The sequence below is a fragment of the Lissotriton vulgaris genome, chromosome 8 (assembly GCF_964263255.1).
Source record: "Lissotriton vulgaris chromosome 8, aLisVul1.2, whole genome shotgun sequence".
Taxonomy (NCBI): Eukaryota; Metazoa; Chordata; class Amphibia; order Caudata; family Salamandridae; genus Lissotriton; species Lissotriton vulgaris.
Window position 1 is genome coordinate 579,270,344 of NC_141696.1, and position 15,305 is coordinate 579,285,648.

Genomic DNA, 15,305 nt, shown 5'->3' on the forward strand with positions numbered 1-15,305 from the left:
CTGTGATAGCTTCTTACGGCTATCCGGTAGCAATCCTTAAAGGCCGGGTCAAAATCCATTCTCCAGATTCTCTTCAGCCTTTTACAGATTTTGCTGAGTTCAGCTAGTTTAGTATTGTACCATGGATTGGATTTTGATTTGAGATTCATGGACAACTCAGCTGGAACCAGGCTATCCAAAGGCTGGTTAATCCAATTGGTAAAGGCAGAGTTAGCCTTATTAGGGTCAGCCGGCAGAACTGGGGTGGTGGCGGAGAGGTGGGCTAGGAATTGGTCCTAGTTCAGTTTATGCCAAGGGCGTTTGAGGGAGTGTGTTTGGTCTAAATTAAGCGCTGGTGCGATGCCCTGAATGGACATGGGACCAGATAGCGATCGGACCATCCCATCGGGACAGGGGGTTGGACAGTAAGGGAAGGTATATTTGTGAAGACTGGGTCCAACAGGTGGCCAGCCGAATGCGTTGGTTCTGAGACCCGTTAGGTTAGGTTCTTGTTGCTGCCAACTTTGTGAGACCTGGAAGTCAGTTCTGAATTCACAGCACTGCATAACAAACTCTTTCCTCCATTAAATTGGGTAATAATACTAGTAGTGCTAGCAAACATGATAGGGAAATAGCTACGTGAAAAAAACCAATGTTTGCATCATCAAAGACATGACTATCAGCAACCTCCATGATCTAATTTGCCCTGCAGCTGCCCATTTTCAAAAATAACTTGTGGTAGATCTCTGTATGAGAGGCCTTTGCTCCATGAACACCCGTTCACAAAATCTAAAGACAGAAAGATGATTATTTGAGATTCCGTGAGGCCTGAAGAGACCTAATTCAGTTTGCGTACAGCTGGAAGCATCATGCTCTAGAGCCGAGCCAACACAATCTCACTCAAGTCTCTCTCCCAGGAATTTTATATTTCACCAATAGACACTGCTTACTTTACTAAGAACGGCCTATGACATTTGCCAACCACACAACTGTTTCCACCACAACAAGGTTGTAGGCCTTTCTTTTGAATGTTCAACTAAAATCAGGTACCCAAAGAATTGGAGAGCAAGGGTATGAATCGTCCAAAGTATGAACACCTCGTACCTCACCCTCTCTCCCATCAAAGGTATTCACCTGTTACAACGCATTTTTTACTCCGCACTACCACTACAACGCAGGCATTACAACGCATACCGTTACAACGCATTGCGCTGGGGGGCGCTCTAGGATAAGAGGTAAGTTTAATTTACTATCCAACACCTTCCCTAGGGTCCACGGGGACTGGAGTTAGAATAGTAAATTATACTTACCACTATCCAGCACCCCAAAGCGCTATGCGTTGTAGCGGTATGCGTTGTAAATACTGCGTTGTAATGGTACGCGGAGTAAAAGTATGCGTTGTAACGACATACATCCCCCATCAAAGCACCCCGAGGCAGTAGAATGTGTGAATACTGAGATAAATCCATACATTTTAAAACAGTTTACAGACATACACCATATATGGGTGTATATGCTTTGCATGTATAGCCAATGGTGAACAAGGCTTAGTGTAGTATTTGAGGGGGAAAAATGAATCATTCCTGTAGGTATTGACTTAACATCAATCACATGAAACGTGATTTTAAGCTGAGGTTATAAATATTTGTAGAGAGATTTATTGATTTTCTTGCTCGTTATTGCAGTCTCTTATGTAGCAACGTAAGTAGCAAATGTTACCTCTCCTCCCGGAGCCTCTTCACTCGTTCTGCTCGCTCCTTCTTTTCCTGCTCCTCTTGTGCTTTTTGCTCAGCTGTGTCTTTTAGTATTCGTTCGTTTAGTGTATCAAAATCTTTTGATATGATTTGCAACAGCCACGTCAGACCTTTCTTTATGGATTTGTCAATTTTCTTACCATAGCCAATGGCTGCTGAGCAAGGCTCCTGAAAAACATGCGCAAGAAAGCAGAGGGAGCATAAAGAAAGGAAATGGTGAGTACTCGATTATCTCACTTGCAACAAAGCAAACAAATGCATGCTTTCAGGCTCTAATACTCCACACAGGCTACACTTGGCTAGAAAGGCCTTCTATGCAGGCCCCCAGACATCATGTCTACGTTTTCTCCTCTAACAAACACTATTGGCCTGCCTCACAAACACAAATGTGTATTCTTAAATGTGTTGGTGCACACCTATGCATTGTGTAGCTTTATGAATGGCAACCGGTGCCATAAAACTTCCAGGCATACATCTACATTATCGCCAAGATTTGGCAGAGACACACAAATGTGTATTATTCACTAGTATTTTATGAGTTTTCTTTTTTACCCGAGCTTTTGTGCCCTGAATTTTCACGTTGTTGAGAATCTTCACAGGGTTAAGAAAATTGTAAAAATTAAAATAATAAAAAAAGACGGAGGACAACTACTCAGTATCCGTGACAAAGATAATAATGCAATGCTAATCCCGTTGGTGTCGTCTCTGACACCTTCGATGAAGAGCAATGATTTGCTAGCCTACACATTGATTTGGGTATTTACAGAAATACCCAAGCCTATATAGTTCCCACCACAGTTCACATCAAAGCACATCAGCTTCAGGCATCGGGTCCCCCAAGGATCATCTCTCTACCCACTACTTTCAATACTTATATGCCACTTTTAGCTGCTGTAATTACCTCATTTGGTCTAAAATTCCACACAAACGCTGATGAGACTACATTTACCATTGACCTCCATCAAGTCATGACATCTTAGTCAAATGCATACTTATTACCTGCAAGATCTTGGATGCACAAACATTTCCTCTGACTTAGCATAAAAAAATTGAAATGCTAATGTTTGGTACAAAACAATTCTACAGTGTTCCCTTTTGAATGGAGAATAGGTCTTGAACACCCTGCTGCTCTTGTCAAAATTGAATGCATTTTGGGTATTATCTTTAACTCAGATCTCTCCTTCACTCTACAAGCACCACACCTCTGAAACATCTCCAAAATCTGCTCCATGAACAGCATGCATCTACAGATCCTCCTCATTCAAACATAGTCGAATTAAGACTATTCTATTCCTCGTCGAATTTTCCTCAACACCAAATTGAAAACACACAACAAAACTACAAATGGCCCAAAATAAAGTCATCAGAATAATCTTTGGCCAGAAAAAATAGGCACATTTATGCCTAACAACCAAACCAAGCTGAGCAAACAGCAATTTACATATAAACATCTTGGGCCAGATGTAGGTCGCCCAATACCAGTCGGTAACGGTCGAAATTACCGAATTTCGGCCGTTACCGACCGGTATTTGGCTTTTGAGATGTAGGCGCCATGAAATTTAAGGAATCGGTAAATTACCGAATTCCTAACATACCGATTCGGTAAATTACCGAATCCGTAATGTAGGGAGCACTCAAGTTAGTGCATTCCTGAGTTAAGGTTTCTTTATTTACCACCAACTACAAGTTAGTGGTAAATATCGAAAACCTTTGAAAAAGCAATTATTTTGCTTTTACAACATTGCGATGTGGCAGACATACATGCCCTTAGGGCCTGTATGTGTGTCACATGTGCACCCATGCACTATTCAGGGGTGCAACAGGTGTCAATGTGACACCCTTGAAAATGTTCCCCCTATCACCGATTTGGTATTTGCCGAATCGGTAATACGGAATGGCTTCCCATTCATTCCTTTGGGCCTCCAGGCCCATAGGAATGAATGGGAATTACCGAATCGGTAAATACCGATTCTTAATTACCGAATCCTACCGATTCGGTAAAATTTACTGAAAAATGATCTACATCCCATTTGCCTATTCGTAAATACTGAATCCGTAAAATTCGGTATTTAAGAATAGGTAAATTGAGATTACCTACATATGGCCCCTGCTAAGCAAAACATCAGAGTCCCCAAAAACACACAGTTTTATTCATACAGATCAATTCGGAAAGAAACCTGTGCTCCCCCAAAGGCGCTAAGATCTTCATAACTACATGTAGAAAAAAAGACTAGATGGTGAAAACTCACCACAACCAGTGGGAAATTAGGGAACAAACTGCCTCCAGGGTGCAAAAATACACAGAATCCAACAGCTTTAAAAGCTAACCTGAAAAGGCTTCTGATGAACAGACTCTTTCCTGATACCTAAGGATCTTCTGAAAAGTGTATAACACTCCCTCTTGCATACTCCCTTCTTCCCAAATTGTCAAATTCCTCTCCCTCCCCTTTCCCTATTTTTCCCTCCTTCACACCTAGAAACTAAATTATTTTCTGGCATATGTTATGCAAAATAAATACAAACAGCTGTAGAGATTTTTTAATTCTTTCCTTGCCACAAATACATTTAATGAGGGAATAATTAGAAAAGTACCTATTTCTTCATAATATATACATACATACACACACACACAACCTTCAAACCGAACTGACGGACGGACGTGCTAGGAATCACAGCGTGACTCGTATCAAGGGCAATCTTAAAAGAACTCAAACTATATAATTTTCCAAAATAAAGACATCATGGAATGAGGACATGGGTGATACTTCTAAATAACGTACGCAACGGCTGAAGATTTGAGTGGAGCAGGTTAACACTACTGTGTGGGAAAGGGATTAAGAAAAAGACAGAGATAAAGCTACTATATATAAACAAGAAGCGCTGTTTGGCGCGAAACACATGTTGGCTGTGGCTGTATTACTATGCTATTTGGATTTGTCGTGAAAAACAGAATAAAGAAGAAAATTCTACGGATAAGTCTATTGTATTTGTGGACTAACGCTCAGCAACACACACATATATATATATATATATATATATATACACACACACATATATATATATATATACACATACATATATATACATATACACACACACACACACACACACATATATATATATATTAAAATATATATATATATACACATATGTATATTTAACGTGCCTGCTCCAGCATGCAAATAGGCTCTAACACGCTCGGGCTACCTTGAATAAGAGTTTATTGGTGCCTACAAACAACCAGGTAACTCGTTTCAACCACATAGGAGGTCTTTGTCAAACCCAATAATGCTGCCATTTTTGTTCATTTTTATACCTTGATAAAGTTTCAACACCTTAAAGTGACAGTGCTCAATATTCTAATATCAAGTGACATGTGCATTCTCAATCCTGAGAGACGCGCCCTGTGCCAATCCAATAAAATGTAATTTCTAAAGTGCTGTTTTTTACAAGAAATACCACATAATAAATACAGACAGTGAAATTCATTATAAATTAATCAATGCCTGAACGATTTCATTCTATTCATAAAATCCTCGTGGAATTTTTCTCTATCAATGTTAATACTACTACTGAGTCTAGTTCTTCGTACAAAACACACCTAAGTGCAACCTGCTTTATTACACTTGGTGCATTGTTCTTACCTTGATGGTAACAACAATTTGGGGCAAGTGCCCATTCACTGTCTTGAATTTTACAACAAATGGGGCCAGGTCTCCTTAATTCTAACGTTTAGTGCAAATAAGTGAAACTATAAAAATAGGTAAAACATTACTTGTAGGAGTGTGCTAAAAGTAAATGACCTTTAAATACAGAACATTATCTGAAAGCATAAAACCAGTTCAATATGTCTTATTCTGGCCTATTGCAATATACTTTACTGCAGAATCATAGATGGACATGTAGATCTTCCTCAGTGCTGAGGCCATTAGAAATCCTGGAATTAAAAAGTAAAATGTATTGTGATTCCAACTGTCTCAGACATTTCTCTCTCTTCCCTCCCCTACGTCTCTGTGGTACCTGATCTAATGCAAAGTATACCAAGTCCTGTGGCGTGTTTTCATGTACTTGTTTGAAATGCTTAGCCGCCGGATACGTCTGATCCCTATTTTTGATGGCTCTAATGTGCTGTAAAATGCGCTGATGGACAGGTAAAAGGGTGATACCTATATACATTTTGAAACAACTACATCTTAGGGCATACACAACAAAGTGACCCTTGCAATCCAATGGTTTCATAATTTTCAATTTTTTTGTCTGTGAAGGGCAGGGGCACTTCAAACTTGCACGTCTTGCATTTGTGGCATAGTCAGAAACCCTTACTCTCACTTAACCATGTTTCTTGCTGTGGTGTCTCTGGACTGCTAACTACAAGAGCCTGTCACAAGGATTTAGCTTTGCGGAAAGTAATGAGGGGCCTACTGTCTATCTTTGGCCCCAGAATGGTGTCACTTCGTACGATATGCCAATGTTTTTGCAATATGGCTCTGATTTTCTAATGTTTTATATTGTACCCTGTGATGAAGCGGAATTTTTGATCACGCTTATCAGGAGGGATATTAGTCCTGTGTCTGTTCGTAAATATTAGCTGTTTCCTGGACTTTTGATTTGCCTGGTCTCTGGCTGTTTTAAGAATAACCTTACTATAGCCTCGCTGTTCAAATCTCTCATTTAACTCGCTCTGCGCTTTAGACAGCTGGTCTGGGCAACTGCAGTTTCTCCTCATACACAAATTCTCTGCGTTGGGGATACTGTTTTTTAGTTTCGTTGGATAAAAACTGCGAGCATGAACTATCGTATTGCCCACAGTACTCTTTTGGAATGTTTTGGTGTGTACCTTTCCGTCACCTATATAGACTGAGGTCTAAGAACTGTACCTCCCTCTCACTTAAATGCGATCTGAATTCATTTACATGTATCCTCCTGATGAATTCCTCCACTCACAGTTTGCTCCCTCGTCATATGACAAATAAATATGCAAATTAGCAAAGCTGGGGGTGAAGCAGGTTCCCATCGCTGTCCCCCTGACCTGCTGATATAGGTCCTTGCCGAAAGGAAAAATATTGTTGTGCAAACACCAGCTTAGCATGCACATTAACATTTCTGTGTGCCTGTACAGGGTCATTGGTCTAGAACTCAAAAAACACTGCACCGCCCTGATACCATCTGTATGTGAAATGTTGGTGTAGAGGGAGGTGACATTCAATGTCATCTTAATAAAGCCTTCCTCCTATTTGATATCATAGATCTTTTTGAGAAAATCACCTGTATCTCTGGAATATGATGAGAAATTTTTGACAGGGTCCTGTAAGAAATAAACTAAATGATTTGAGGTGCTCTCAAATAAACTGCCAATTGCTGATATGATGGGACGGCCCGGTGGGATATTCACATTCTTATGGACTTTGAGATATAAGACTGGGTGTTACTGGTGAGTCTAGTTTCAAGAAATGTAATTCTGCCCGGGAGAGGAGTCCTACAGATTTACAGTACGCCAACTCTGAGGGGAATTTAGTGGTAGTAACCTGAATAACATCTTTGTCTATTCTTAGGTAACACTGCCTGTTACTAAGTTGTGCCAGTGACTCCTCCTGGTACATGGCTAGCGGCCAAAGGACGTTCGCCCTTGTCCGCCTGTCTCACCACTATGTCTGGTCGTGACGGCAACTTTTTCACTAGATTCCTATATCCTATTTCTGATATATTGTTTGGAATCTTGGGGGAGAGAATGTGGCCAAATGGCTTGGGCGGTCGACCTCGGAGCTTCGGAACCGGGGATCGAGTATCAGCAGAGACGCTCAGCATTCTGTGATTCTGGGCAAATCGATTATTAATCTCCCCGTGCCCAACAAAATGAGTGATGTGGTGGTGTCCCCGAGTGATGTGGTGGTGTCCCCGAGTGATGTGGTGGTGTCCCCGAGTGATGTGGTGGTGTCTCGAGTGATGTGATGGTGTCCCCGAGTGATGTGGTGGTGTCCCCGAGTGATGTGGTGGTGTCCCCGAGTGATGTTGCGGTGTTCCCGAGTGATGTGGCGGTGTCCCCGAGTGATGTGGCGGTGTCCCAGAGTAATGTGGTGGTGTCCCAGAGTAATGTGGTGGTGTCCCTGAGTGATGTGGTGGTGTCCCTGAGTGATGTGGTGGTGTCCCTGAGTGATGTGGTGGTGTCCCTGAGTGATGGAGGGTGGAGTTGGAGGGTGGAGATGGAGGGTGGAGATGGAGTTGGAGGGTGGAGTTGGAGGGTGGAGTTGGAGGGTGGAGTTGGAGGGTGGAGTTGGAGTTGGAGGGTGCACTTGGAGGGAGAGCAAGGAGTAACAGAAAGAGCGTGGGTGCGAATGCGAGAAAGAGACGTAGAGAGAGGGGTAGTAGGAGAAAAAAAAGAACACACAAGTGGTGCGCACGTAAAAAGGGAAAAAAAATTGAGTTAAATACACCTGGCGACTGCTTATATTTTTCAATATTCAGCATTGAAAGGGAAAGTAGGTTAGCGAGAGGGATGTTACGGGTGAGTGAAGGAGAGCGCGAGAATGAGAGAACTACAGGGGAGGAATGGAGATAAAGAGAGCAAGGAGTAACAGAAAGAGCGTGGGTGCGAGAGCGAGAAAGAGACGCGTGGAGAGGAGCTTTTAGTGAGGAGCAAAAGGCCCTCTGGTGAGCTTTAGCTAATGCATGGCGAGTGTAGGGCTAAAAGAACAAGATAGCGGGGAGTGCATTCCTTTCAAGTCTGATGGGGGGGGGGGGGGCGGGCGGGGGAGCGGCAGCCTGTGAAGTCTGATTGGGGGGGATGTGTGTGTGTGTTCCCAAGACGTTTTCCGCTGGATTTGCCGCTCTCGACACAGCGGGTGCCGCAGCTCCCTAGGGCAGGCTCGCGATAATTACAACACCGACTGTCCAAGGACAATGCTGCGCACCCAGGCTTATTAGAATCAATAAATCATGTATTCAATATAGTGCTCCCTAAGCAATACAAAACGGACAAACGCGTTTCAGCCCCCTGGCCTTTGTCATTGACAAAGACCAGGAGGCCGAAACGCGTTTGTCCGTTTTGTATTGCATTAGGAGCAAGATATTGAATAAATTATTTATTGATTCTAATAAGCCTGAGTGGGCAGCATTGTCCTTGGACTGTCGATGTTATATATATATATATACATATAACGCCAGTAGGTAGTTATAGTTAGGGTGTAGTTTACATAGGAAGAGCGTTTTTTCATTTGGAATAATTTGGGTGTCGCGTGATGAATCCTTGCAAAATTTTCAAAACGAATTTGCCAGTCACTGCTGTCTCTAAAATTTCAGGGTGGTCCGTCAAATGGGGGCCAAGAAATAGGGGGTGTCCCAAAACGATTTTTCTCTACGTTAATTTCCGTAGGAAACTTTAGACATGGCTACAGCTCGAACTGCTGAATGGTATTACACCAAATTTGGCAGAAAGGTAGCTGTTGGTCCAGAAAGCTCCCTTTTTGTTAAATGGTGTGAATCCGTTCAGTAGTTGCTGAGAAATTTAAAGATTTCTCAGATTCACAACTGAGGTCGTGGTGGATACGTGACCCCTCCCGATCTCGTGCCTTAGATCTGATTGGCTGCCAACACTTCAAACCAGGAAGTGTAGGCAGCCATCTTGTCACAAGAAAAGAAAAGAAAAGGGGGCAGAGTAGAAACACCCTGACCCCCCTAGGCCTCTGGAATTTAAAAAAAAAATTAATTAGGTGGAAGGTGCGTTGGATGAGTCACTCCCGCCGAAAATGAAGAAAAAAAAACGAAGCATGGGCTCCCACGCTTCATTTAATTTAGGCCCCCAGGTGGGCCAGGTCCCGGGGGCATTTGAAAATAAGGATAAGCCCCCCATTCCCCCGCCCCCCCCCCCGCCGCAACCCCAAGATACAGTGCATAAGACTGCGGGCAGCGTTAATAGCCTCTAATTCAGCAACCCAGAAAATAAAGCATCATGCACCATAAAAAATGATTTACGAAGCTGTTTACACATACGAAATAGCAAAAGTTCTCCCAGATATTCTGGAAGGGCATTCTAAAGGCAAACACACATCTTAATTTCAAAGACATACCTAAAATCCTTTGAGTTACAGCTTGAGACCACCACCCAAGACACCTTACAGGAAAGGCTAAAGGAAATTAAACCCATCAGGTAAGTGGGTGAAGGTCCATTTATTATTTCCCATTTGAAACAGAGAACTCTAACCAGGATTTGGTTTTCATTTGCTAGCCACAACGCCAACTCATCTTGAAATTAGGACAAACGGTTATGTTTTGAGACCAAATTTATTTATTTTTGTGTTTTATAGAGCGCAAACTTGACCCGTTAGGGTATCGGAGCGCTTTACATAGTCAAGGAGTGTACAATAGGTAGGGAATCACAGGAGTACAAGGGGATGCGAGGAACACAAGGTACAGTTAGCATTACAATAGCAGAGGTCAACGGGAGGGAGGAAGGATACAAAGTATGGTTAACATTGTAGTTGCTGAAGGTAGGCCCCGGGTTTCACGGTGGGGCGAAAGGTAGACGGAGGAGGCAATATCTCTGTTGGGGTTATGGGACAGAGTTTAGATGAGGAATTTACTCATGAGGAAGGATTTGGCCTCCTTTTTGAAACGTGCAACAGAGGGGATTCTTCTGATGGCGGGTGGGAGGGAGTTCCATATTCTTGGCGCAGCCCCCGTGAACGCCCGATTATACGTTTTCTTTTTCCGAAAGCATGCAGGCTGGAGTAGGAGGTCTCTGGCGGACCGTGAATTTCCAATTCCTCCCGATACCACAACTTTCTGTGGCAGGTATGAGGGGAGTTCAAGTAGAAGGCCTTGTGCTTGGTGCATGCCAGCCTAAGCTGTATTGTGGCCTCAAGAGGAAGCCAGTTCAGCATTTTCAGGTGTGGAGAAATGTGATCAAATTTCCTTGTGCCGGTGAGTAGTCTGGCGGCCGCATTGAGGCAGGCTTTTAATGGTGCTAGAGAGATCTTGGGTAAGCCAGAGAGGGTGGAGCAGCCATATTCCAGTCTAGAAATGACTAGTGCTTGGACTGCCATTTTTAGGTCGGGAGCGTCCAGGAAGGGTTTCAGTTTCCATAGATAGCTCAGGTGGAATCTGGCAGATTTGGCCATCGAGCTGATGTGGTCTCGCATGTTCAAGTTGCAGTCCAAGTTTATTCCCAGCGATTTGGCCGAGTTCACAATGGTCGGTGAACAGTTTAAGGCTGTGATGGCCTTAATCCAAGTCTGTGTTTCGATTCGGTTTTAGGAGGAGAAATGAGAAGAAATTCCGTTTTCTTTGCGTTGAGTTTGAGTTGATTGGATGCGAGTCATTGGACGGTCTGCTTCAGGGCCTCATTCAGGGAGAGAACCTCCCAGAGAGATGAAATTTTGATGTAGATCTGAGTGTCATCAGCGTACATATGGTAGGAGATATTTGCGGTGCGGAGGACTTCGGCAAGTGGTTCCAGTTAAAGGTTGAAGAGGGTTGGGGATAGCTTTGAGCCTTGAGGAACTCCTACTGTGACCGAAGAAGGAGCGGACAGGATGCCATTGTTTAGGAATCTTTGAGATCGGTTTTGGAGGAAGGAACTAAACCATTCAAGGACGGTACCATCTAGTCCCATCCTAAGTTTTAGACGTTCGAGAAGTTTCCCATGGTTGACCGTGTCGAAGGCAGAGGATAGGTCTAGGAGGATTAGGAGACAGGTTGTCTTGGTCAAGGGCTTGGAGGGCATCATCGATGATGTGGAGCATGGTGGTTTCAGTGCTGTGTCCTGACCGAAATCCAGATTGGAAGTCATCAAGAAGGTGGAAGTTGTTGATGTGACGACTAAGCTGCAGTTGCACACATTTCTCCAGCACTTTGGCTACGAGAGGGATATTGGAAATAGGTCTGAAATTGTCAGATGAGGCTGGATCCAGAGATGGCCTTTTCAGAATGGGGAGGACTTGGCCCATATTCAGGGAGTCAGGAATTAATCCCTGCCGGAGGGAGGCATTAATTATCGTAGTCCAGCTAGGGATAATGAATTGGGCAACAGTAGCTAGGCATTTAGGGGGGAGCGGGTCATTGAAGCGGTTGTTCGGCTTTAAGGTAGATAGGATTTTGGAGACTGAGTCTTTGTCGTAGAATGTGAAGTTGGTCCAGTGTGCTTGGTTCTTGGGTGAAGTCTGTTGGGGCGGCGTGGGTGGAGGAGGCAGGTCAGGGGGGTAGAGAGAATGGGGCGGAACTAAGTTCGTTACCTAAGGTTTTAATTTTGTCCGCAAAAAACGAGAATTCCTCGGATGAAATTAGAGACTTGGGGTTTTCTTTTGACGTTTTTTGGCCAATTTGTTGGATTGGTGTTTGACCAGTTCGAAGAGTTTGCTGGGCCTGTTATGAGCGTTCCCCAGTTCCGCTCTAAAGAATTCCTTTTTTGAGTTGAGGATGTTCTTGTTGTATGTATTTCTGGCCTGTCGGAGAAGTTTTAAGTGAGCGGCAGAGGGGTGCTGTCTACAGATTCTTTCGGCTTGTCGGAGGGATCTCCTCTCAATGTTGAGGGATCCAGTGAACCCGGGGTTTCTATCTTTAATTTGAGTTCTTTTTAGTTTTAGTGGGCCCAGGTCATCCAGAATGTTGGACATAGTAGCAGAATAGTGACCGTTGAGGTCACTGTCCGTTGTGATATGCGGGGGGAGGAGGAAGGTCAGATTTGCACCTAGTCTCGAGTTCCTTGTGGTCACGGTTCTTAGTGTCTCTGACCCATCGTTTAGGAAGCACCGGCTGTGGGGCACTTGTCTTGGGGGAGCCAGGAAGAAGGAAGGCAATGGCGTGGTGGTCGGACCAGTCACAGGGGTCAATTAAGATAAGCTTGACGGTTGTTTCCTTAGCTATGATCCATTCAAGAGTGGCTCCTTTTGAATGGGTTGGGAGTAAACAAGATTGTGTCAGGGCTTGATTGGTCAGGAGGTCTTTAATGGCGTTGACATGAGGATCCTTGAGGTCGTTCCAGTGTAAGTTGAAGTCGCTGAGGAAGATGTTTTTAGCACTGGAGGAACTCTTTGCTGTGAGGATTTCCAGGAGGAGGTCAGTGAAGGAGTCTTTCATGCCTGGGGGGTGGTAAAAAATGTGGAGGTTGCATATTTGGGTGGAGTTACTGCAAACTGAGAGGGCAAGGTATTCGCAGGAGTCAATGGTATCCGCCAGAATTTCCGTGACAAGAAGGTTTGAGCGAGACGCCGACACACAGCCATGTCCCGGGACACTCTATCATCAAATTTCAAGTGAAGTTTACAACTATAAAGTCACACGCTTTGAACCTGAAACAATCTTGGACTACTGGCCAATATCTGAGTGATTAACAGCTCGAACAAGGAACTAACGCCGTCAGGAAAACTAAGAGTCCAGTTGCTGCACGGCAGTATTAACTTAGTGTGGACACATTCGTACTTTTATATCATAGATCCCAATATGGTGTCAATATTATTGTGTACCCTGGCAAAAGAGGATTAGTCATCCATTGCGTCGTATTTGTAGACGCTCCACCCGATTCTGGAGTCGGCCTCTACATTATTAAAATACAGTTATCATTGATACAGAATATATACAGAATTCCTGAGGAAGGCTTTGCCGAAACACTTTGAAGGAAATTTTTCTGTATATAATTATGAACAAAAGTATTGTATCTAATGAATTTTGGATTTTGTAAATGTAACTAAGATTTGATATTTTGCACAGAGAGAAAAAATGATATATTAGATATAAGAAAAAAGAAAAAAAGAAAAAAGTATTTAATAAAATAAAACTTAATCAGAAACAAAAGTGTCAGTTGAATTGCATTAAACATAAATAGGTGTCTATAGGATATGTAAAAGTATGCACAAAACCTGGTGCTAATCTATCCCTTTTTTTTAAAAAAAAAAACGGTTTCTTCCTTGCCAGGATTTATCCTTTTAGGCAGGGGCCCCCAATTCTTTCTAAAACAGGTTCGAGCGATAGATGCAGGCGATGCCCCCTCCTTTCTTGCTATGTTGTCTGTCCAGCCTCGCAATGTTGTAGTTGGGAGGGACTAAGAGGTCCAGGCATGGGGATGAGGAATCATTTAGCCATGATTCAGTTAGGATTGCTAAAACAAACTTACTGTTCATGAGAGCAGCAACATCAGAGGCGTGCTTTACTGCCGATCGGCAGTTGATTAAGTGACCAGTCAGAGAGCGGTCGGGGGGAGGGCAGTTTGGGGGGGTGTCGGGGTAGACAGGAGTACAGGCGTTAGATTGCTTCTAGTCACACTTCTGTTGCAGAGGGTAGCAGGCCTGCAAGGGTTGATAGCGATCGTGCCGATGGGATGTTCTCAGGGGCGCAACTAGGTCTTAATTTGGGGGGGGGGGGGGGGGGTAACATGGCAAATGAAGGGGCGTGGCTAATGTTAATCAGTGGGGCGGGGCTAAAATGGCAGATAATCAGGATCGATTAATGCTCAGGTCAGCGGAGAAAACATGCAACCCTAAAATTCCCCCCTCACACCCCAAAACCACCCTGAAATCATCCCCCTAGAACCCCAAACCCCATACCCGTGCTGATCCCTAAAATTACACCCTTGCCCCCTCAAATCCATTACCACCCTGAACCCCAAAATTACCCCCCTAGCACCCCACAACCCATACCCACCCTGAACCCGAAACTTACCCCCTGGCACCCCAAAACCCATTACCACTCTGAACCCTAAAATCAAACCCTGGAGCCCCAAAACTCATACCCACGCTGATCCTTAAAACTACACCCTGCCCCCCCAAAACCCATACCCACCCTGAACCTTAAAATTACCCCTGGCACCCCAAAACCCATACCCATGCTGAACATTAAATTTTCCCCAGGCACCCCAAAACCCATACCCACCCTGAACCCTAAAATTGCTCCCCTGACACCCGAAAACCCACACCCACCCTGAAACCTAAAATGTCCCCTCCTCACAACCTAATACCCATACCCGCACTGAACCCTAAAATGAACCCCATGGCACCCCAAAACCCATTACCACCCTAAACCCTAAAATTACCCTTTGGCACCCCAAAACCCCTACCCATCCTGAACCCTAAAATTGCCCCCCTGACATCCGAAAACCCACACCCACCCTGAACCCTAAAATTCCCCCCTCACATCCTAAAAGCCATACCCACTCTGAACCCTACAATTAACTCCATAGCACCCCAAAACCCTTAACCACCCTAAAATTACCCCTGGCACACCAACACCCATACCCACGCTGAACCCTAAAATTACCCCCTGGCACCCCAAAACCCATACCCACTCTGAACCCTAAAATTACCCCTGGTTCCCCAAAACCCATACCCACCCTGAAACGTAAAATTACCCCTGGCACCCCAAAACCCACACCCACCCTGAACCCCTAAATTACCCTCCTGGCCCCCAAAACCCATACCCGTCCTGAACCCTAAAAATTACCCCCTGGCACACCAAAACCCATTACTACCCTGAACCCTAAAATTAACCCCTGGCAAACTAAAACCCATACCCACTCAGAACCCTAAAATTACCCTCTGGCACCCCAATCCGTAACCCACCCTGAACCCTAAAATTACTCCCTGGCAC

At 44.1% G+C, this 15,305-nt stretch overlaps 1 protein-coding gene across 2 annotated transcripts in view; it reads right to left on the reverse strand.

Annotated features, from left to right (window-relative positions):
• Positions 1 to 15,305, reverse strand: part of ARL13B (ARF like GTPase 13B) — an 836,406-nt gene that overhangs the window by 138,620 nt on the left and 682,481 nt on the right. For both annotated transcript variants that reach the window (XM_086934423.1, XM_086934422.1), the window contains exon 6: positions 1,699 to 1,901. In XM_086934423.1, the coding sequence (XP_086790549.1) occupies positions 1,699 to 1,901 (203 nt within the window). The remainder of the gene's footprint in view (positions 1 to 1,698; positions 1,902 to 15,305) is intronic.